The 23,768-nt window shown below is 43.9% G+C and overlaps 2 protein-coding genes across 2 annotated transcripts in view; both read left to right on the forward strand.

Annotated features, from left to right (window-relative positions):
• The window catches only part of LOC141213667 (uncharacterized), a 36,178-nt gene extending 26,300 nt beyond the window's left edge, over positions 1 to 9,878 (forward strand). Inside the window, exons 2-8 of the mRNA XM_073665264.1 lie at positions 4,652 to 4,823; positions 4,953 to 5,132; positions 5,216 to 5,339; positions 5,422 to 5,516; positions 5,617 to 5,707; positions 9,046 to 9,128; positions 9,726 to 9,878. Coding sequence (XP_073521365.1) covers positions 4,752 to 4,823; positions 4,953 to 5,132; positions 5,216 to 5,339; positions 5,422 to 5,516; positions 5,617 to 5,707; positions 9,046 to 9,128; positions 9,726 to 9,878 — 798 coding nt within the window. The 5' untranslated portion in view covers positions 4,652 to 4,751. The remainder of the gene's footprint in view (positions 1 to 4,651; positions 4,824 to 4,952; positions 5,133 to 5,215; positions 5,340 to 5,421; positions 5,517 to 5,616; positions 5,708 to 9,045; positions 9,129 to 9,725) is intronic.
• LOC141213678 (uncharacterized) overlaps positions 1 to 14,779 on the forward strand; it is a 57,117-nt gene extending 42,338 nt beyond the window's left edge. The window contains exon 7 of the mRNA XM_073665278.1: positions 13,630 to 14,779. Coding sequence (XP_073521379.1) covers positions 13,630 to 14,232 — 603 coding nt within the window. The 3' untranslated portion in view covers positions 14,233 to 14,779. The remainder of the gene's footprint in view (positions 1 to 13,629) is intronic.
• Positions 14,780 to 23,768: the final 8,989 nt, after the last annotated feature.

Below are 23,768 nucleotides of genomic sequence, written 5' to 3' on the forward strand. Positions count from 1 at the left end.
GCCAAACAAAAAGTGGAATAAAATGCGATCAAAAAGCCAAATGGAAATAAAAATGGTACCGCAAAAAGCAAGCCCTCACATGACTCTGTCGGCTGAAATATGGAAAAATTATAGCTCTCAAAATGTGGCGATGCAAAAACTAGATTTTGCAAAAAAAAGCTTCTTTTAGTGTGTGACAGCTGTCAATCATAAAAACCCGATATGAATCTGGCATCGCACCGACCCGAAGAATAAAGTCGTCTAATCACTTATACCACATGAGGAACGGCGTAAAAAATAAATAAAACCAATTCTTCACCTGCTACTGATTTGTTTATTCTGCTTCCCAAAGATAGCAGTAAGGCTCGGCTCACATTTATCCTGCACTCTGCGCTGAGCGCTTACACCGGGGTTTCCGTGTAAATATCTGAAATACGTGATTCAGAGGAAGATTCCCTGTAATGAGGCAGATGGAGGCACTGTGGACGCCATCTGGCCTGTGATGCCACGGTGTCAGTTTTTTTAGGCGTGCATAAGAGTGCGGTTGGCCACAGTTTTGTGCACTTCTGAAAAAAAGGACACCGCTTAACAGAGGCCAGACGGAGTCCAGAGTAACTCTGCTGCCTCATTACAGTGAATGGATCCCGCGGTGGTTTCATCTGAATTACATCACTTGGAGATTTAGATGGAAACCCCGATGTAAGTGCTCAGCCTAGAGCGGCGGATAAATGTTATGTAAATTGTTCCCAATAAAAGCTTCAACTCAGTCCTCAAAAAAAGCTAGTCCCCACTCAGGTCCGTTATCTGTTAAAAATATAAGGGACTTCCAAGTTACTGGTAGCAGAAAGGCTCTGGAAAAGCGAAATGGCCCTTGCACCCCAAAAGAAATTCAGAAAATTTTGTGCTCCCAAATTCAAATGCCCCCCTCCCTTCTGAGCCCCACAATGTGCCTGAACGACATTTAGGGTCCACATGTTTGGCATTCCTGTAGCGATGAGAGCTTGCCTAATTTACAGGTGCATGTCTCCAGAAGCACGAGCTGGGCACAACGTACTGGTCACTACAGCGTATTGGTCACTTCAACGGCAGTTTTAAATTTTCTCTCAGCATCCTCCATTGCTGCTTGTTTCTGGAAAAGACCCATGGAGTCAAAATCGTCACTACACCTGTAGGTAAATTCCCAAAGGGGTATAATTTCCAAAATAGGGTCACTTGAGGGGGGATTCTGCTCTTCTAGCACTTCGGGGCTGTGTGTATGGAGTACACAAACTATTCTACAATAATTTGTTCTCCAAGAGTCAAATAGCGCTCCGGATCTCGCCGTATGGCTAAGCAGTACTGTACAGCCACATATGGGGTATTGCCACATTTAGAAGAAATTGTGTGACACATTTCGGCACCATTTTTACCCATTGCCCTGTGTGAAAATGTAAAATCTGAGGCTAAAACATTTTTTTGTGGTAAAAATATAATTATATTTTCTTCAATGCCCAATGGTATAAATTTAAAAATTTAAAAATACTCACTACTTCCCTAGATGAATTCCTTGAGAGGTGTAGTTTACAAAATGGGGTCACTTGTGGGGGTTTCTGATGTTTTGGCATGTCAGTGACTCTTCAAATTTGACATGGTGTCTGCAACCTATCCCAGCCAACATAGCGCTCCTTTCTCTTCCGAACCCTGCCGTACACCAAAGCATGGGTTTTCCCCCACTTATGGGGTACCCTTATGATAATGCAAAATTAGGGGATGAAAATTTTTTTGGTGGGAAAAAAGTAAAAAGTTTATTTTTATGGCTCAATATTATAAACTTCTGTGAAGCACATGGGGGTTCAAAGTGCTCACCACTCCACTCATCTAGATAAGTTCCCTAAGGGGTCTAATTTCCAAAATGGTGTCACTTGTGGGGGGTTTCCACTGTTTAGGCACATCAGGGGCTACACAAACGCGACATGGCGTCCGCTAATTATTCAAACAAATTTTACATTCAAAAAGTCAAATGGCGCTCCTTCCCTTCCGAACCCTGCAGTGTACCCAAATAGTGGTTTTCCCCCACATATGGGGTATTAACTTACTCAGGAGAAATTGCACAACAAATTTCATGGTGCAATTTCTCCTGTTACCCTTATGATAATGCAAAATTAAGGGCTGAAAAACGTGTATGTGGGAAAAATTTGAAAATTTTATTTTTATGGCTCAATATTATAAACTTCTGTGAAGCACCTGGGGGTTCAAGGTGCTCACCACACCTCTAGATAAGTTCCCTAAGGGGTCTAGTTTCCAAAATGGTGTCACTTGTGGGGGGTTTCCACTGTTTAGGCACATCAGGGGCTCCCCAAATGCGACGTGGCGTCCGCTAATTATTTTAACAAATTTTACATTCAAAAAGTCAAATGGCGCTCCTTCCCTTCCGAACCCTACAGTGCACTCAAACAGTGGTTTTCCCTCACATATGGGGTATCAGCGAGCTCAGGAGAAATTGCACTACAAATTGGATAGTCCATTTTTTCCTGTTACCCTTGTGAAAATAAAAAATTGGGTCTAAAGTAACATTTTTGTGAAAAAAAGTAAAATGTTCATTGCTTTCTTCCACATTCCAAAAATTTCCGTGAAGCACCTGAAGGGTTAATAAACTTCTTGAATGTGGTTTTGAGCAACTTGAGGGGTGCAGTTTTTAGAATGGTATTACTTTTGGATATTTTCTGTCATAAAGGCCCCTCAAAGTCACTTCAAATATGATGTGGTCCCTAAAACAAATGGTTTTCTAAATTTTGTTGGAAAAATGAGAAATCGCTGGTCAACTTTTAACCCTTATAGCTTCCTAACAAAAAATTATTTTGGTTCCAAAATTGTGCTGATGTAAAGTAGACATGTGGGAAATGTTATTTATTAACTATTTTGTCTGACATATCTCTCTGATTTAAGGGCATGAAAATTCAAAGTTTGAAAATTGCTAAATTTTCACCAAATTTCCGATTTTTTTCACAAATAAGCGCAAGTGATATCGAAGAAATTTTACCACAATCATGAAGTACAAGATGTCACAAAAAAAATCTCAGAATCAGTAAGATCCGTTGAAGCGTTCCAGAGCTAGTACCTCATAAAACGACAGTGGTCAGAATTGAAAAAATTGGCCTGGTCACGAAGGCGAAAACAGGCTCTGGCGGGAAAGGGTTAAAGTTGTTATGGACGTGACTTAACTACCATTGTGCAGTGAGTCTGTTTTCCCTAACGTGATGGATATTTCTTGTTGCTAAAACTGATATTTTTTTCACGTTAAACCTTCTTTTTTTAAACTTTAACGACCGCCGATACGCATTAAAACGGCTGTCGTTAAGGGGCCTTATTGCCTCATTGCTGTTTTAAAACTGCAATCAGGAATAAGAGAATATTGCCACCCGATAGGTGTCAGCTGTATGTATGTATGTAATACTAACGGCCCCATACACGAGATAAGTGTTGGCTGAACGATCATTTGGCAGACGGCTATCTCTTCCGACTCCTCCATACACAAATATTCCAGCTTTCCTGTGGTCTGTATGAGAGAGTCGCCTCCAGACTCCTCTATCGGAGGATTATCTACAGGAAGAACAATCGGATTAACCTCTGACATCATCTGTCAGGAGGTCCCCAAATACTTTATGTAGTCGACCAAACCCTGGAAATCAGTGCTTTCATGAAACTTTAGTCTAATATGTATGGGGGCGTTAAAAAGTAACTTATTGGACGCTGCCTCTGGCCCGGCCTAATAGACTTTTCTACATTGCAGACCCAGACACCATTATTGGTTATTTAAGTATCGTAGTAACTAGGCAGTGAGCCGAACTCTGTCAAACCATCTTAGATGCCATGTTTGCTCTTGACAGCAGCAAGTGGTTAAACTGCCAGGGTTGGTGTAGCAGCCGTACCTGTCCCATCCCTGCGGTGCACTTCTATGTTCTGGTGCCCAAAAGAGTTACTTTTTAACATGTTAAACATTTGTTTTAAAATAATTAACAAAATGTTAATATCTGCTTTTTTATGGAGTTTTTCTTGTAATGTATAGGAAAGCCTAAGGCCAGAAATAGACTCCATAAAACACTGTACATGGAGACTTTGGCATCAAATAACTCATGTCCTGGTGAGACTGCTATCAAATAATTTCTGTCCACGGTGTTTGTTTAAAGAAACAAGCTTTTATAAATGCCTCAAACTTCTGTGTGTGAATTAGACCTGAGCTCTAATGCGTTAGAAGATGACAGTCTGGTGAAGACAGGAAACATATAGACGGCCATTGATGATGTAGTTTGTGACAGACACTGGCTAAATATATTTATAGAGCCGTAGTAGAAGATGAAGATGTCGTCCTCATCATGAAATAGTTATTTCTCATGTCACGTGTAATGAATATCTCCTGCAGTATTGCTAATGCCGTTTCCAGTGTCAGTAAATGAGACGAGAATTAGCAATAAGGTTCAGGAGTCTATGAAAAACGTATTCAGCTGCCGGCGCCGAGGAAGAAACTGCTTGTTGTCTGTGGCCTAAAATATATAGGTTTTATTAGTAGATGTAAAGAAGAAAACTAAATACTGTAAAATAATAATTCTCATATGTTTCCCTTATTATCTCCAGTAATTGCATTATTACACAGGATTTTTATGATGTTACATCGGCTCATCTTCTTCTTATTCAGGTCTCTACAATATCAGATCCTCTCAGTGAATATATTCTATTCTATATCATATAATATATTCTATATCAGAGAGTTTTCCTGAGAGTTTTCAAAGATCGTTATGGACACAGACAAGATGGCGGAGAGGATATTACACCTCACCCTAGAGATCCTCTTCCGGCTTACAGGAGAGGTGAGAGATTCTGATGACGTCACATTACATCATTCTTATCTATGGGAATAACAGATGGACAGAACTGGAGAGGTGAGGACTCTGGAAATGTCTGGAGTGAGATTTATTAATGTGTCTCTCCATAACCAGGATTACACAGTAATGAAGAAGACCTCTAGTGAGCGCCGTCAGGACCCTGTGTCTGAGGGATGGGGAAGACCCCTGAGCCCAATCACAGGACCTCCACCTCACCCCCTGATACATGAGGACATCAATGACCAGAAGATCCTAGAACTCACCTACAAGATGATTGAGCTGCTGACTGGAGAGGTGATACTGCTGGGAATGCTGGGACATTATACAGTAACGCTATGAAGGGATCGAGGGGATGACTGTATCATTGTATGTGTAAGGTTCCTATAAGGTGTCAGGGTGTAGCTGTCTATTTCTCCATGGAGGAGTGGGAGTATTTAGAAGGACACAAAGATCTGTACAAGGACGTCATGATGGAGGTTCCCCAGCCCCTCACATCACCAGGTAATAGACAGGACTAAATACACACGGCCTATAATTATCTGTATGTAAAGAATGAATTCAGTCCTGTATGTGTTTCCTCCAGATCTATCCAGTAAGAGGACAACACCAGAGAGATGTCCCCGTCCTCTTCTTCCACAGGACTGTAAACAAGAAGATCCCAATGTTCCTCAGGATCAGGTAGATGGAGAGAAGGTGTCACGAGATCTCCCCTATTGGTCTTGTTTTATCCACCAGTATTATATGGTTTATACTTGTGACTTGTACAATATTGTTTCAGGGTGAAGATCTGACCCAGATTAATACTACAGAGACATATGTGAGGGGTGATGAGCGGTGTAAAGAGGAGATTCCTACATATGACTACCCAGGTGAGTAGTAACTACTAAATGCAGAGAAGTCACAGATTCTTCTCAGTCACCGGCTGTGGCTGCTTTATCGGTGGTGTAGTCCGGCGGTATCACAATCGTGTGATCACCATTTTGCATCTAGACCAAAACCTTCTCTTCCACCAAAAACTGTTCAAATGACTTTGGACATTGAAAGTCCGTTTCTATACAACTTACAACCTGGAAGATCCACCTACCAAGTGAAATTAGAAGATCCTGACTTTTACCTGCCCAGGTCTGTAAACTACCAATCCAAATGACAGCATATGTAGAAAGTGCTGAAAAGTTAGAAAATCACTTGAAGAAAAATATTATGATGGGCCTGTAAGAGAAAGTGGAGGGTAATGATGGTGTTGGCTTCCTAGATCCCTGATATCTTATTAGATGAATCTACCTTCTCTCCCTTCTGTGCAGCTGAATGTTCTCATATGGTTTCTACAAGACCAGGTCCAGTCTTTATGACCAAACCTCGCTTTTATGATCGACAACACTAAATGTGCAGTGAGGGCCAAGTGTGAATTTCTGTACAATAACAACAGAGTTTCCCTTTATCCTGACTTTTCAAACTATCTTCAAACAGGATTGCGATAAACTACGTAAATAACATTACTCCTGTGCCATGATATATCTCTAAGCTGTGCGTGGCTGATTGCTGTAATATACATCTATTCACGCCTGCAGGAGATGTGGTGGCATGGCTCCAGCCCTGGTTTCATGGATTCACTCCACGTCATAAATTCCATTATGTTTTCAATCCTAAAGAATTCAGGTAAAATCTCTCCTAAAATGGGGGCACTAATACTTTCTCTACTGTTCTGTTCAGGACTCATAGTAGCTCCAACGGTCCACCATAAATGAGTGCAACTCTGGTTTAGTGTTCGAGTTCTCCCCCCAAACATACGTTGTTGTTGGGGATGTAACATGTTTTTTCTAATAACCCCCCCCCCCATGACAGCACACCGGAGGATGTAACCCCACCCTAAAAGGGACAGGAAATATGAAGAGGTTTAAATAGCCCCTCCCACATCCTCCCTTCTGTGTTATTTCCTGTCCCTATCAGGGATGAAGAGGTCATCCTTGGTGTGCTGGGCCGGCGACAGGCACTGGGGAGAAAACTACAAGCCGAGCAGCAGAGGATCGAGTGGTTTACCTCTCCTCCTCACATGCGCTGCTCCCATCTCCTCTGGATTCGGGACCCCCTCCTCCAGTCCTCGCCTTCGGCAAAACCTGCAGGATATTCTGGCCGGAAGCCTCTCTGAGCTCTCCGGCCCATCTCCTCCTCCTTCTCTCTCCCCTGCTGGATGCGCGGGTGATGCCGGTCTTCAGGATGTGGAGCGCGCGCCGCTGCGCCATAGGTGACGCCGGGCGGTGGATGATGACGTCCCTTCCGCCAATTATGCATTCCACGGTGGAACGCAGCAGGCTCAGTGGGGGGAAAAGCGGCGATAGCCGCCGGTGATCACACCTATCTTCACCTGGACACTGGGAGAGGAGCCCTCTAATCAGAGGGAGGCACAGGTCCAGTCGCCCATAAAGAAGCCCTGGACAGGAAGACATCTGCAGGTAGGACAAAACCATGTCTGTTGAAGCATCTTCTCCTTCTGCATCTGTAGAGCCCAGCCCCGGGCCGGTCCCAGTATGTATGGCACTAGTAGTCCATCTCCCAGATGAAGGTAATGGTGATTATAGCTCCCTTTCCCTTCTCCCCTCTCTTGTAGGGGGACAAGGAACCTGCATCTGGAGACAAAGCTAGACCGTCACGCAGATGTCCCATCTGTACAAAAAAGCTATCGTCCTCCCATAGAAAGCCCCTATGCAAGGACTGTATGGAGAAAATTATCAGGCAGGAACAGCCTTCCTTAATGGAAGAAATAAAGGGGATTGTACGTCAAGAAATCAAATCCTCCTTAGCCTCGTTCCAGGAAGAAATTGGTGTTCCCTATACACCAGAGTATTAGGGACTAATACTAAGCAAAAGTTGTAGCACTGTGTACTTACCTCTGCTTCAGCCCTCACGTCCCGCTGCCAGCCTGACTACCAGTCCTGCCCGCCAGCCTAACTACCAGTCCTGCCCGCCAGCCTAACTACCAGTCCTGCCCGCCAGCCTGACTACCAGTCCTGCCCGCCAGCCTGACTACCAGTCCTGCCCGCCAGCCTGACTACCAGTCCTGCCCGCCAGCCTGACTACCAGTCCAGTCCGCCAGCCTGACTACCAGTCCAGTCCGCCAGCCTGACTACCAGTCCAGTCCGCCAGCCTGACTACCAGTCCAGTCCGCCAGCCTGACTACTCTCCCGCCCGACAGTCTGTCTACTGTTCAGTCCACCAGTCTGTCTATGGGCTCTGCCCACTTGCTTACCTGGAAGCACCTGCCTGTTACCTGTCGTGACTGCCAACCTACTTGCTTACCTGGAGGCTCCTGCCGTGCCTACCAGCCAGCCTACCTGGAGGCTCCTGCTTGTTACCTGCCGTGCCTACCTGGAGGCTCCTGCTTGTTACCTGCCGTGCCTACCTGGAGGCTCCTGCTTGTTACCTGCCGTGCCTACCTGGAGGCTCCTGCTTGTTACCTGCCGGGTCTGCCAGTCCGTCTACCCAGATCACCCGCCAGCCCGCCTGCCGTCCTCATCTGCTGTAGCGGTCAGTCCCTGCCTTCTGACCCATGAGAGTCACCTGCTCTCATACAACGTCTGGCCCAGAGTAGCACCTGGTCCCTCTGCTCGGTCCTTCCCTGGTCACGGAGTCGATTGAGCCGCCGTACGACCTTCGTCAGTCCGAGTTGATACCTAGTTACGCCCCTCTGGTCCCTCCTTGCACCGCAGCACAGAGGTTCCACCACCCGGATCCGTAACAAAGGATAGATTTCCTGTAGACAACAAGACAGCAGAATGCTGGTCCGAAGTCCCAAGAGTGGATATCCAGATTGCACGAGTGGCAAAGAAGACTACATTGCCCTTTGAAGATTCCTCTCAGCTAAAGGACCCCATGGAACGCAAGATGGAGGGACTACTTAGGAAGTCCTGGGAGACCTCGGCAGCCCTATTAAGCACCAACGCAGTCTCTACGGGCGTAGCTCCATCAATGGCTCGTTGGCTAGATAAACTGGAGGAACACCTAGTCTTTGGCACCCCCAGAGAAGACATCTTAGCATCCCTACCGCTTCTCCAGAAAGCTACGGGGTTTTTAGCAGATGTTTCTGCAGAATCGGTGAGAGTGGCGGCCAGAGTATCTGGGTTATCAAACTATGTGAGACGGGACCTATGGTTAAAATCCTGGAGCGGTGATGTGGCATCAAAGATGAAATTGTGTTCCTTCCCCTTTAAAGGGAAATACATGTTTGGGCCAGCCCTAGATGATCTTCTCGAGAAAGCCTCAGACAAGAAGAAAGCCCTCCCAGAACCTAGAAATGTAAGGAAAAGGCCCTTTCGTCCTTCTTAGGAGCCGACCCCTCAATATAGAGGTAAAGGAAAACAGGTCGGTGAAGCCTACCCAAAAGGAAGAGGCGGCAAAAATCTTTGTTCTCTCCCAAAATCAACGTAGAATAAACCATGACGTCAGGACAGTCGGGGGCCGCATCTCAAACTTTCTCCCTCAGTGGAGAGAAATCTGCTCAGCCCCACGGGTCCTGAGGGCAGTCGAGTTTGTGGATAGCAGGAGAATTCTATTTTTACTCCTGAGAGTAAAGATAACGCGGCTCTCTTCTCAAAGTCTGCAGGCCACCATGATATCTGGTCTAACAGACCTATTATCCTCAGGGGTGATATCCCTGGTTCCTACAGGGGAGATAAGCAGAGGACATTATTCCAATCTCTTCCTAATAAAAAAAACAATTGGCTCGCACCGGATTATTATCAGTCTAAAATCACTGAATCAGTATATCCACTACCAGAGATTCAAGATGGAATCCATCAGATCGACGGTCCCTCTGATAAGACAGGACCATGTCATGGCCACAAACGATCTCCAGTATGCATACTATCACATCCCCATACATCCACTTTACAGAAAGTTCTTAAGATTCGCAGTGGCTCAGGGGGAACAGATAGTCCACTACCAGTTCAATGTTCTCCCTTTCGGGATATCATCAGCCCCACGAATATTTACAAAGGTCATGGCTTATATCAGGGGTCAGAATGTTTCAATAGTACCATACCTTGATGACCTGTTATTAATCGGCCCCTCAGTACCATTGCTCCAAGAGCATATACAGTTGACCACTCAGATGCTTTCTTCTCTGGGCTGCTTAGTGAACCACAAAAAATCAGATATGGTTCCCTCCATGACAAAATCGTTTCTAGGAGTACTATTGGATTCCCACAGCTAGATGTCTTTTCTGCCCAAACAAAAACAGGTCATGCTAAAAGCAAAGATCAATGTCCTAAGAAGCAGGAGATTGGTATCATTGAGAAATGCTATGTCGGTCCTCGGATCTATGACATCCTGTATCCAGATGGTGATCTGGGCTCAGGCACATACCCGAACATTACAGACCCACATCGTTATGAATTGGGACGAATCTCTACGGTCTCTGAACAGGAGAATTCCTATACCACCATGGGTAAAAACCTCTCTATTCTGGTGGCTGAGCATGAAGAATCTAAACAGAGGAGTACCATGGATCCAGAATCCACTAGTAACCATAAGAGTGGATGCCAGCAGGAAGGTATGGGGAGCCATAGTCTCCCAGGAGCTATTCCAGGGTATATGGTCCAAAGAGGTAAGCCAGCGCTCATCAAATTTCAGAGAATTAAAGGCCGTAGAGGAAGCAGCAGAGCCTCTGGTCCAGAAAACCCACATACAGATATTTTCCGACAATATCACCACAGTAGCCCACCTTCGTCATCAAGGGGGCACAAGACTTGAAAGCTTAAAAGCAGACTATGCGAGAATATTTTCCTGGGCTGAAGAACATTTTCCATCCGTGTCGGCTGTTCATATCAAAGGTTCAGTCAACGTGCAGGCCAATTTCTTAAGCGGAACAAAGATTCATCCAGGAGAGTTGAGTCTAAACCCAGACGTCTTCCAGATGTTAATCGAAAGATGTGGCTATCCAGAGGTAGATCTCTTCGTCGGACACCAGAACGCGAAGGTACCTCAATATTTCTCCCTGGATCCAAACTGCCCTTGCATGGGCGTAGACACATTCGCTCACTAATGTGAATTCAAACTAGCGTATGCCTTTATCCCCCCCATCAGACCCCCGCTGCCTATCCTTTCAAAAACCTTGCAAAAGATAAGGACCGAAGGGACCAGAGTAATCCTAGTGGCTCCTCTCTGGCTAAATAGTAGTTGGTTTGGTACATTAACCAGTCTGAGTGTGGAGGGCCCTCTAATCCTTCCTCCCATCAGAGATCTTCTTCTCCAGGGACCGATTCACCATCCGGACCCCTAGAGACTACACCTGGCTGCCTGTCTTCTGAATTCCTGATTTTAAAAACAAGACGCCTCTCAGACAAAGTCATCAAAACTCTCCAGAAGAGCAGGAAACCTGTAACTAACACCATTTACCATAAGATCTGGAAGACCTTATTAAAGTTGTGTGCGCATACTCACCCTCATAGGGCCGATGTAGCACAAATTCTAGATTTCCTACAAGAAGGTCTGGACAAATGCTTCAGACCTAGTACCCTTAAGGTCCAGGTAGCAGCGCTAAGCTCGTACTTTGATCAAAGCCTAGCTGAACATCAGTGGGTGAAGAGATTTATGACAGCAGCCACCCGCATCCAGCCTAGAGTAACAGACTTAATTCCCCCCTGGGACCTTAACATTGTCCTGAAGGGGTTAACCCTTCCACCCTTTGAGCCCTTATCAGCCATAAGACTTGAGAGGCTGGCCTGGAAAATGGCTTTCCAGGTAGCAATAACTACAGCCAGGAGAGTGTGTGAACTACAGGCCCTTTCGGTCAACGAACCCTACCTGAGAATCCTGGAAGATCATCTAATTTTCCGACTTGACCCTTCATTTCTACCTAAAGTGGTCTTGAATTTCCACAGATCTCAGGAAATAATTCTTCCATCGTTTTGTGACAACCCAAAAAACGAGAAAGAAATGGAGTTCCACACTCTGGATGTTCGAAGAATAGTACTGCACTTTCTTCAGGAAACAGAAGAAGGAAGGAAAGACAAGAACCTATTTGTCCATACACAAGGTCCAAACAGAGGAAAGAAAGTAGCAAAATCCACAGTAGCCAACTGGATTAAGAGGGCAATTACGGAGGCTTACCAAATCCAAGATCTGCCTCCTCCGGAAAAGCTCAAGGCCCATTCTACAAGGGCGATATCTGTCTCCTTGGCTCAGAAAGCCAGCGCATTCATCAAACAGATTTGCAGAGCTGCTACGTGGTCCTCAATTCATACATTCTCCAAACACTACAGACTAGATCTAATGTCCGTTGGAGATTTAGCCTTCGGAAAGAAGGTTCTTCAGGCTGTTGTCCCTCCCTAGTATATCATTGGTATACCTCCGGTGTGCTGTCGTGGGGGGGTTATTAGAGAAAATAGAATTAGACTTGCCAGTAATTCGGTTTCTAATAACCCACCACAACAGCACGGATAATTCCCTTTGCTTATTGTTTCTACGACAGTTAGATCAGTAGAAATAAAAATTAATTTGAAGCATCTATACTCTTGTGGTCCTTTGTAATAACACTCGAGGTAGGATGTGGGACGGGGCTATTTAAACCTCTTCATATTTCCTGACCCTATTAGGGTGGGGTTACATCCTCTGGTGAGCTGAACACAGAGGACTGAACCAGAGGAGAAAAAGGCTGTATCTGGCACCTTCTGGCAATATGCTTTGAGCTTTAGTATGGTGTGATGCTTTCCATTTGGGTTAATTAGGGAGCATATTTGACTCTGAAAAGAGCGGATTTTGCTGGATTGGTTTACGAAAGCCATGTTGCTTTTCAAGAGCCTTTGAGCCACTAATGATGTCGAATTCTCTGTTTTTCCATTGACAGATGATAGACCTGAGTGGTGGCTTTTTTGTGAGATGAGTAGAAGTTTTTATGTTATTATTTTTGCTTGCATAACATTGTGTGGTGCATTTTTATTCCACATTTGGGAGGAGAATGAACAAACAGTTGAACACCATGCTCTACTGGTTCATGATATGAAGTTTTCTATTATTTATTTATTTTACTCACTTATATAGTGCCATTAATTCCATAGCGCTTTACAGACATTATGGGCACTGTCCCCATGGGACTCACAATCTTAATTCCCTATCGGTATGTCTTTGGAATGTGGGAGGAAACAGGAGTACCAGGAGGAAACCCACGCAAACACTGGGAGAACATACAAACTCCTTGCAGATGTTGTCCTTGGTGGGATTCGAACCCAGGACCGCAGGGCTGCAAGGCTGACCACTGAGCCACCGTGCTGCCCATAAGACTGTGAACTGTCATTGTCTTGGTGAATAATTCAATATTTTTACATAACTTGCCATTTTTACTGACAGTTTAAGTAGAAATGTTCAAAAATATAAATTACAAGAATATTTTATTCAAATATAATATAATATTTTTTTTTACTTAGCAGATGACTCTACCAGGAGATCAGAGGGACGGCTGATATCTTCAATTTTCAAATCAGATGATCTTGAGATCCCACAGGATACAATTGAAGTGAATGCCATTACTCCAGATCTACCATCATCCCTTCACAGCAAAGATCTGTCATCTGATCCTATGAAACAGGTCCTGTCTTCTGATTCATTACCGACTACTAAGGAAAATCAAAGTCTCAAAATAAGTATTAAAAAACTAACTGCTCCTAAAGCTAAGAAGCCATTTTCTCATTCAGAATATGGAAAAAGTTTTCCCCTCAAAAAGTCTTTTCTTAAACATCAAAAAATTCACACAGCAAAGAATAGATTTTCTTGTTCCAAGTGTAGAAAATGTTTTAACAAGAAAACAAATCTTCTTAGTCACCAGAGAACTCACACAGGGGTGAAGCCATTTTCGTGTTCACAATGTGGAAAATGTTTTACACAGAAATCATCTCTTGTTACACATCAGAGAACTCACACAGGGGTGAAGCCATTTTCATGTTCAGAATGTGGGAAATGTTTTATCCAGAAATCAGATTTGATTAAGCACCAGAGAACCCACACAGGGGAGAAGCCTTTTTCCTGTTCAGAATGTGGGAAATGTTTTACAGAGAAATCATCTCTTGTTACACATCAGAGAACTCACACAGGGGAGAAGCCATTTTCATGTTCAGAATGTGGGAAATGTTTTAAACAGAAATCTGCTCTTGTTACACATCACAGAACTCACACGGGGGAGAAACCTTTTTCCTGTTCAGAATGTGAGAAATGTTTTACAGTGAGATCAGGTCTTGTTACACACCTTCGAACTCACAAAGGGGAGAAGCCTTTTTCATGTTCAGAATGTGGGAAATGTTTTAACCAGAAAAAAGTCTTTATAGACATCAGAGAAATCACACAGGGGCGAAGCCTTCATAATATCTTTAATGTGGAAAATGTTTTACATGGAAAGACACACTTTTAGCAAGAAAAAATCTTGCTAATAAGTGAGTAAATTCTATAGATTGGAGGCAGCTTTCTGTGACTGCGAACAATGCGGCAGTGTCCTTTCCGATCAGTGAGAGAACTGCTCTCTCCTTCGGCCCCACACTTATCTAACTGATTGGTGCAGAGCAGGAGAGGAAGGTACCGGATCGTGTACAGAGGCCGCACGTCCTGACTGAGCAGCTGAAGAACCTGCCACCCGACTAGCTCAAGGATCTTTCAGATCCTGTAACACTGTTTTACATATTTTCAAATTGTCTGGTTCAGTTATGTATGGAGCCATTTCTTAATGAGTTTGACCTCCTGAATTCAAATTGGACAATGAAAATATTTACTGTATTTTTCGGACTATAAGACGAACCGGACCATAAGACGCACCCCAAATTTTGGGGTGGAATATAGAAAAAAAATATTTTAATAAGATGGGGTCCATCTTTTATAGTCTTAATAGGTACAGTATCTTACCCGGAGGTCGGTGGAGCGAGGGTCACAGAAGGCAGGGTCCTTCTGGAATCCTATGCTCCAGCAGCGGGTAGTTGCGGTGGAGCAGGATTGCAGGGCCCCCCGTTCCCTCCCTCAGGAACCTGGCGGCTGCAGCAGAGGAAATGGCTGGTGCCCGATGCCAGGCTGGGGGCCGAGGCCTGGCTGACGCTCAGTGCATGGCTGGGGAACGGAGCCAGTGTTTGGCGATAGAGGCTTGCCTGCTTGCCGCCGAGGCCTGCCTGGAGACTGAGACCAGTGGTAGTGGTGGTGGCGACGGCGGCAACAGCAAAGTAGGAGGAGGTGAGATGCTGGGGGCCGTGGGTGTCTGGCTGGGGGCCCTTGGTGTCTGGCTGGGGGCCCTTGGTGTCTGGCTAGGGTTAGACTGGATGTGGGCAGTGTCTGACTGCGGGCCGGGGCGGTGAGCGGAGGAGGTGAGATACTTCTGGTGTCTGGCTGGGGGTGTCTGGCTGGGGGGCTGTGGGTCTCTGGCTGGGGGGGCTGCGCGGGTTGAACTGAATGCGGGCAGTGTCTGACTGCGGGCCAGGGTGGTGAGCTTTGCAGGTTTCCGGTGTGCGCGGCCATCTTCCTGTAGCTGTGGTCTACAGGAAAATGGCCGCCCACGCTACAAGTCAGTGCATGAGCCGGCTCGAGCGGCTATTTTCCTGTGGATCACAACTTCAGGAAGTGACCGTGCGCACCGGAATCCTGCGCCGCTCACCGCCCCAGCCCGCAGCCAGACATTGCCCGCACTCAGTTCAACCCGCTCTGGCCCCCAGCCAGACACCCGCAGCCCCCAGCCAGACACCCGCAGCATGTCACCTCCTCCTCCTTTGCCGCTGCCGCCAAGGAGGGAGATTCCGCTCCACCACCACCGCAGGTATGCAATGTTCGGACCATAAGACGCACTCCCCATTTTCCTCCCAAATTTTGGGGGAAAAAGTGCGTCTTATGGTCCCAAAAATATGGTAGTTGTCTCTTGTTTCTATGATACCAAAGAGTTTTTCTTTTACTGCTACATGTAAGTAATGCATAAAAGTTTCATTACTTTGAAACATTATTATTTTTGTAAATATACAGATGCAGAATTTCTTGTTATGCCAATTTTCTAATATTTATTTAAAGAAAACAAGAATTCAAATAACGAAAACCTGCCTAAACACTATTCTGAATTCTAAACAGTTACAGAAATTGCACTACAAAACTTGGTCCAAAATACTATTTTTTGCTTGTTTCTTGTAATCCTGTATCAGATCATTTCTTGCAATTTCTTGCAATCTGCAAGCATTGATGGATTCCATTTTCCTTGATATCTTTTCTCTCCATAGCTGCAATATCTTGGTTAAATCTCTCACCATCTTCGTCTCTCACTGCTCCGCAGTTTGGTGGAAGTAAAGTGTAGAATGTAAGAAATTAATTGTTAAGGACATGTTACAGCCAAGATCCTTATATCTTTTGAGGAGAAATAACACCAACTCTTCATGGTTACTGTATCTGCTCATGAGTTTCCCAAAAAATTAGTTGCCACAAATGCAAATGCAGCCTTTTCCTTGCCCTGTAACAAACGAAGAAACTCCTCATCTTGAAGAAATTTATGAATCTGAGGTTCAGTAAACATTCCTTCCTTTATATTTGCTTCACTTAACCTTGGAAAGGTATCAATGAGATACATGAATGATTTTACATTTTTATCCTTTGCAAAGTTCTTCATTAGGCCTAACTTGATAAGATTTTCTTACCACCATTGCTTAGGTGGGTCAACAACTTCTGGATGCAGGACAGTTTTACTCCCTTGCTGAAGTGAATGTCGGCGAGGCCAGTCTCTTTTATTGTAATGATATTCTCTTGCATGACTATACCACTCACACAGAAAGCAGCAGTACTTTTGTGTATCCACACTGGAGACCAAATAAGAGGGCAATAACCTTGACGGCTTGTGTGAACGTGCAGATGTAGGAGCTCTTGCCGAGCATCTAGCTGTTTAGCTATTTTTCCGATATAGGACTTGACGATCATCCTGAAAATCCTCATATATCTTCCGGATTCATTTCTGAGTTTGGAGGTACTTTGCTCAAGGGAAAAAAATAATTAAGAAAAGCCACAGAAAGATGGCGGGAGAAGCAGGCTCTCGGCTCCAAGATGACACCACGGTCGTTACGCTGGAGACAGATTGAGCAGGGGAGACGAGGAGGAGGGAAGTGGTGGCCAAGCTGGAGCAATATGCCTGCACAGAAACACAGGTCTGAGCAGGTGACCATGGACTTCTTATAGCAGCTACCCCGTACCTGTGCACTAGCTCCAGAGCGGAAGAGTTGGGTGAGCAGGAGATGGGAGAGGCAACCGCATTGAAGGAGGTGAAAACATCGCAAAACTGCATGTGACACAGTACTTGCTGCCCCATTGCCTAATCTGCACCAATGCTACATACAGGTACCTGAGGAACCTACTTTAAAGACTTTCATTGCAGTGGTACATTGTAAATCCTCTCTATTTGCTTTAAATGTACATTTTGGTGGTCTTAAAGATGAGATAGCAGGTATACAACATATCTGCAAAAAACATAGCAGAGTCAGTGGAAGTCAGAGTCAGCGCGATTGCGGATCAGATAGCCGATACAAGCAATGAGAACAGGCTTGAAGCACAGCAAATATCAGCACTCCTGGCAGAAACAGATAATCTTGAAACTAGATCAATGCTCAATGATATGCCACTTATTGATATGCCTGAAAAAAATAGAAGGCTCCTTTCCTACTAAATTCTTTGAAAACTGGCTGAAAATTAAAATTAATAATCAGGCTTGAAACCTTAACCCCCTATAGGCTGTAGAACAATTTCATAGGGTGCCGACCCGTCCTCTTCCTCCTGGGCTTCCACAAAGATCTGTGCTAGCTAAAGTTTTACACTACCGGGACATAGATATTATCCTGCGACAGGCAAGGGATTATCCAGATGTAATAATCAATGGATCCAAAATCTCGATCTTTCCAGATTATTCTATAGAAGTGCAGAAACTAAGAGCCAGATTCATTGATAGAAAAAAAATCTGAGAGCTCTGCACGTTTCATATTCAATTATATTTAATAAACCTTTCTGAATTGACATCTTCAATAAACCAGCAGCGCGGGAAGTATCCACAAATTTCTCCAGATCCTGATATTCATCGGCTTTGACAAATCCTTGGATCCGCAGCAGCTGAACATCAAACTTAAAACACCAAAGAAAAGAATACGGATCAGGTTAGCACAATCTGATACAAATACTCTTAAATGTTTGTTGGATAAGACCCTATTTTTGCTACTTTCTCCCTAGTGTTTTATCTTGGATACAGAAGCAATACCTTGGAACCGTCTCCCAGTCTGGCAATTGTCAAAGGAGAGCCCGGCAGCAGAGGGAATTATCTATATATCTACATCATGGAATACTTTTACAATCGACTTTCATCAAGTGAACGGCTCATGTTACAAACTATTGGACAAACAGGAGGATCCGTTATGGACACGGACAATTCCACAAACTCATTCAGTTAGGAGGACACGAAGTTTTAAGAAAAAAAAATTATTAACATAGTAACATAGTTTGTAAAGCCGAATAAAGACTTGCGTCCATCAAGTTCGACCTGTTAGTTCTTTAATTGCTAAAGTTGATCCAGAGGAGGGCAAAAACCCCAAATGATTTGGCCAATCTTCACCTGAGGAAAAATTCCCTCCCAACTCTGAAACCAGCAGTCAGAATAAATCCCTGTATCAACCTACTATTTTATTTTATTTTTAAGTATATGCTGAAATCTGCCTGGTATCTAGAAATGCATCCAGTCCCCGCTTGAACTGGTGTAGTGAATCCGACATTACCGTCTCCTCACTCAGTGAATTCCATATTCTCACTGCTCTTACCGTAAAGAACCCCTTCCTATGCTGGTGCTGAAACCTTTTCTCTTCCAGTCTTAGTGAGTGCCCTCTTGTTACCGTAATATCCCTCCTTTTGAACAAATCCCGGGCAAGATCTCTATACTGTCCCCTAACATATTTGTACACATTTATTATGTCCCCCCTCAACCTTCTCTTTTCCAGGCTGAATAGTCCTAGTTTTGCCAACCTCTCTGGGTATTGCAGTCCCTCCATTCCCTTTATTAATTTTGTTGCCCTCCTTTGTACCTTTTCAAGCTCATTTATATCCTTTCTATATATTGGGGCCCATAACTGAGCACAGTATTCCAAGTGTGGTCTGACCAGAGCTTTGTACAGTGGAAGAACAATGTTCTCCTCCTTTGCAGCTATACCTCTTCTGATACATCCCATTACCCTGTTTGCCCTTACAGCAGCGGCCTGACTTTGGGCACTCCAATTTAGTTTGCTATCAATCAAGATGCCCAAGTCCTTCTCCATCTCTGAATTCCCCAATGATTTCCCATTCAGTGAGTACTGGTGACTTCCATTTTTCCTTCCCATATGTATGACCTTACATTTCTCCTCGTTAAACCTCATTTGCCATTTAATGCTCCACCTACCCAGCTTATCCAAATCCCTCTGTAGGTCTGCACTGTCCTCTTTTGTATTAATTGTTTTACATAACTTTGTGTCATCTGCAAATATTGATATTTTACTATTTATCCCGTTGACTATGTCGTTAATAAAGATATTAAATAACATTGGGCCTAGTACAGACCCCTGTGGTACCCCACTAGTGACGCTTACCCAATCTGAGTATATTCCATTTATAACCACCCTCTGCCTTCTATCCTTTAGCCAGTTAGCTACCCACTTGCAGACATTTTCCCCCAGCCCCATCATTCTCATTTTGTATACCAACCTATTATGTGGCACGCTATCGAAAGCTTTTGAGAAGTCGAGATACACGACATCCACTGGTTCCCCCTGATCTACTCGAGAGCTAACCTCCTCGTAGAAGTCAATCAGGTTTGTTTGGCAGGAGCGATTCCTCATGAATCCATGTTGGTTCGGGATTAAAAGATTATTAGCATCAAGATGCTCCATAATTGCCTCTTTAATGAAGCTTTCAAAAATTTTGCCCACAACGGACGTCAGACTCACCGGCCGATAGTTTCCGGCGTCACTTTTCGCTCCCTTTTTGAATATTGGCACTACATTCGCCTGTCGCCAATCAAGTGGCACAGACCCAGTCTCAACAGAGTCCTTAAATATAAGATATAACGGTCTGTCTATCACATTACTTAGTACCCGTGGGTGTATGCCATCAGGTCCTGGTGATTTGTTTATTTTAATGTTACTGAGGCGTTTCTGTACCCCAGCTTGGGTTAGATTTGTCATACTTAGTGGAGGATTAAGCTTGTCACTTCTCATTTCTCCTGTTATTTCGATTTCCTTTGTGAAAGTTGTCGAAAAAAAATTATTTAATAGATTCGCTTTATCCTCATCTTTCTCTATGATTTTGCCTTCCTCACTTTTTATCGGTCCAATATTATCCGATTTAATCCTTTTACTATTTATATACGTAAAGAACAGTTTGGGATTTGATCTACTTTCCCTAGCAATACGTCTCTCTGTTTCCTCCTTCGCTATTTTTATTTGTTTTTTACAGGTTCTCGTTTTTTCCTTGTAACACATTAGTGCTTCCTTACTGTTTTCCTGTTTTAATCTCTTGAATGCCTCTTTTTTTGCTATTTAACGCCCCTTTTACGTTCTTGTTCAACCATATTGGTTTCCTCTTCTCCTCTCCTATATCTTCCCTTAGTCTGGGTTTTAGACATGACTTTACATATAAGCAGACTCCTCCGCCTTTCCCCTGTTTCCGGTCCCTTCTAAATAAACTATAATCTAATAAATTTACCGCCCAGTCGTAGCTATCGTCTAGCCAAGTCTCTGTTATACCTACGATGTCATACCTCTCCTCCGATATAAGCGCCCGCAGCTCATCCGCCTTATTGGTCAGGCTTCTTGCGTTGGTCAGCATGCAAGATAAAACTTTGGGGTTATTTAGCATCCTATTCTTCTCTAACGATCTAACTGTACTATCCCCACCCCCCTCTCCACCCTCATTATATTCACTTCTCCCCTTCCCCCTTGCTTGCCTCACATCCCACCTATTTCCTTGGTTTCCCCCCCCTTCGTCTCTAGTTTAAAAACTCCTCCAACCTGTTAGCCATCTTCTTCCCCAGCACCGCTGCACCCTCCCCATTGAGGTGCAGCCCGTCCCTACGGTAGAGCCTGTAGCCGACCGCGAAGTCGGCCCAGTTCTCCATGAACCCAAACCCTTCTGCCTTGCACCAACTCTTTAGCCACTTATTCACCTCCCTAACTTCCCGTTGGCGCTCCTGTGTGGCTCGCGGGATTGGTAGTATTTCTGAGAAAACTACCTTGGAGGTCCTTGCCCTAAGCTTCCTACCTAGGTCCCTGAAATCATTTTTAAGGACCCTCCATCTACCACTCACTTTGTCATTGGTGCCGATGTGGACCATGACCGCTGGGTCTTCGCCAGCCCCACCCAGTAACCTGTCAACCCGATCAGCGATGTGCCGGACTCGAGCGCCAGGGAGGCAGCACACCGTTCGGCGATCCCGGTCTTTGTGACAGATTGCCCTGTCTGTCCCCCTAATAATAGAGTCACCCACTACCAGAACTTGTCTTGCCTGCCCTACACTTCCCCCCTCCCCCTCATTACTGGAGCATACACTCCCCCGGCGGTCAGAGGATCTGTCGTGCTCCAATAATGCCGATTCTGAACCAGCCTTCCTATACTTCTTCCCTCTATCCCTCCTAACTGTTATCCAGCTCCCTGCCTGTTCAGCCTGCACTTCCCCTCTATGCTCCACCCCCAGTATTGACCCATTGAGTGTCTGCTCGGTGAGCAGCAAACTCCGTTCCATGTTGTCGATGCTCCTCAGTATCGCTAGCTGAGCACTTAGATCCAGAATTTGGGCTTCCAAGTGCACGATATGCTCACATCTCTCGCAGCAGTATGGATCCTCGAGCGGTTGCTCACGGAATGCATACATTGCGCAAGATGTACACTGCACGGCTCCGGCCAAAATGGACGTCATTCTAAATATGGGGATACAGTCAGTATATATATACAAGTACAAAACACAATTATTTATATATAGGTGTATGGACGGGGATCAATTAGGGATGTGCAAGTGTATCAATTAGATATCGGCGGGGGATCAGTTAAGTATCAAGTATGGACGGGGGAATCAGATAAGTAGGTCAGGTGGATTAATTAAGTAAAAAGTAAAGTAAAGAAAGAATGAAATACAGTCAGCAATTCAGTCCTAAGTCCTCCCTTCCAAACTCCCTGAATCCAAAGTCACTGAAAAACAAGTCACACACTTACTTTCGTTCGCACTTACGCTCCGGACACACGCAGCTCGTTCACACTCGCAAACTAAGAGATTTAAAGAGGGTTTTTTTTTTTTTTTTTTTTCTTCCTTTTCCAACAATGTACCCTTCACCTCAATGCACTTCCAAAGACCGATTAAAAGAGTAACTTCATTTTGGTCTGGATGTCCAGTTTTTAACTATTATGGATGAAAAAAATATGTCTGAGGGGCCTCAGGTTGGTACATACCCCTCCATTTCCTAATGACAATACGTTTACACTTGAATGGGACTCTAATTTAAATAATTGGATGCATAATATGTTAAAATGTTTACATAAAAATAGAACATAATTACGTGAAACTTCAACTAAAAAAGTCCTATCTTGAGCTAAGGACCTATTTAAGGTTTGAATCTCATCCAGAATATAAAAAAAATCAATTCTAACATCACGTCCATATTACAATTGGAACATGAGACTGCAACGAGATAGGGATGATTATCGTATTATGAAAAAAGAATGAAACACAAAGTGTGCCCCGAGTGATCGAACAAAAATCTAAAAATTGAAAAAAATTAAAATAATAAGATCAAACCAAAGATGATGATAATAAAATAATTGAAAAAGTCCTACCAAATAGAATTGTAACTTTTATCAATTGCAACAGTTGAATCTACAAAAAGTTCTGTGAGCAGCAGCTCAAATTTGACAAACACTCCTCCTATACAAAATTCAAATACCCTTCTATCTTCCGAATGGAAAACCTCTACCGTCAGCTCTTGATGCAAAAAAAATCTAGAAAACATTAGACTACAAATAAATAGAATCAATGAAGAAAGGGAAAGGGCTCTTCTAAGTAAAAATAAAAAAACGGAGACAACTAGTGGCAATAAATGAAATAAAAGTCTAATTCCACCTAATGAAATTGAATTTCCTGCTCTAATCGAATTCTCAGATCCCATTTCTACTCCACTACTGGACCTCTCAATATATGATGCTACATCAGACATTGTTTCCTCTACTAAAATAACAAGCAATACTATTATAGTGGACAATACCACAACTGGTACTAAAGGTCTGATACCTTTTTTACCTTGGGATATGTCTCCTAAGAAAGGGCATATAAATCAATACTTCTCCCCCAAACCAGGGAAAAGAAAAGACCTGCTAGAGGAACGCGAGGAGAAAGAAAAAAAGAGAATAAACCTACCCCAAACAATAATGCCCAAAAATATTTTTCATCTGTCGGACTACGTTTTATCAAATTATGAGAAATTAATACTATCAAAAGGACTTTCCTTTTATGTATGTTTGTTCTGTAAGTTATTACTAAATCTCTATTAATAATCTCTATCTACATACCACCACCATATTCCAGGAGAATCATACATAAATTCTCACTATTATTGCCAGCTTCTCTCAAATCCCCTATATTATATTAGGGGACTTTACCGGACTCTCACTGGGATAGAGGGAGACATGAAGCTAAGAGGGTAATAGGCAATTGTACCCCTTTAGGTCAGTTAAGGAGACAGTCATAATTGCTCTTTGGAGAGCCCGTCATCCTAATGTATACCAATACTCCTGCTCCTCCTCCACAGTCTCCTCATTGTGGAGAATGGATTTGGCTCTTGGAAATGATCTGATGCAGGGTCTTATATCTGACTCCAGCTCCTGCCCAGAGCGCTATCCCATCATTCTCCTCTGTGTCTCCCTAAGCTTAATCTCCCAATGCAGAACAGA

This window comes from Phyllobates terribilis, unplaced genomic scaffold (assembly GCF_046119375.1).
Source record: "Phyllobates terribilis strain yellow unplaced genomic scaffold, ASM4611937v1 Scaffold_207__1_contigs__length_3498100, whole genome shotgun sequence".
Lineage (NCBI taxonomy): Eukaryota > Metazoa > Chordata > Amphibia > Anura > Dendrobatidae > Phyllobates > Phyllobates terribilis.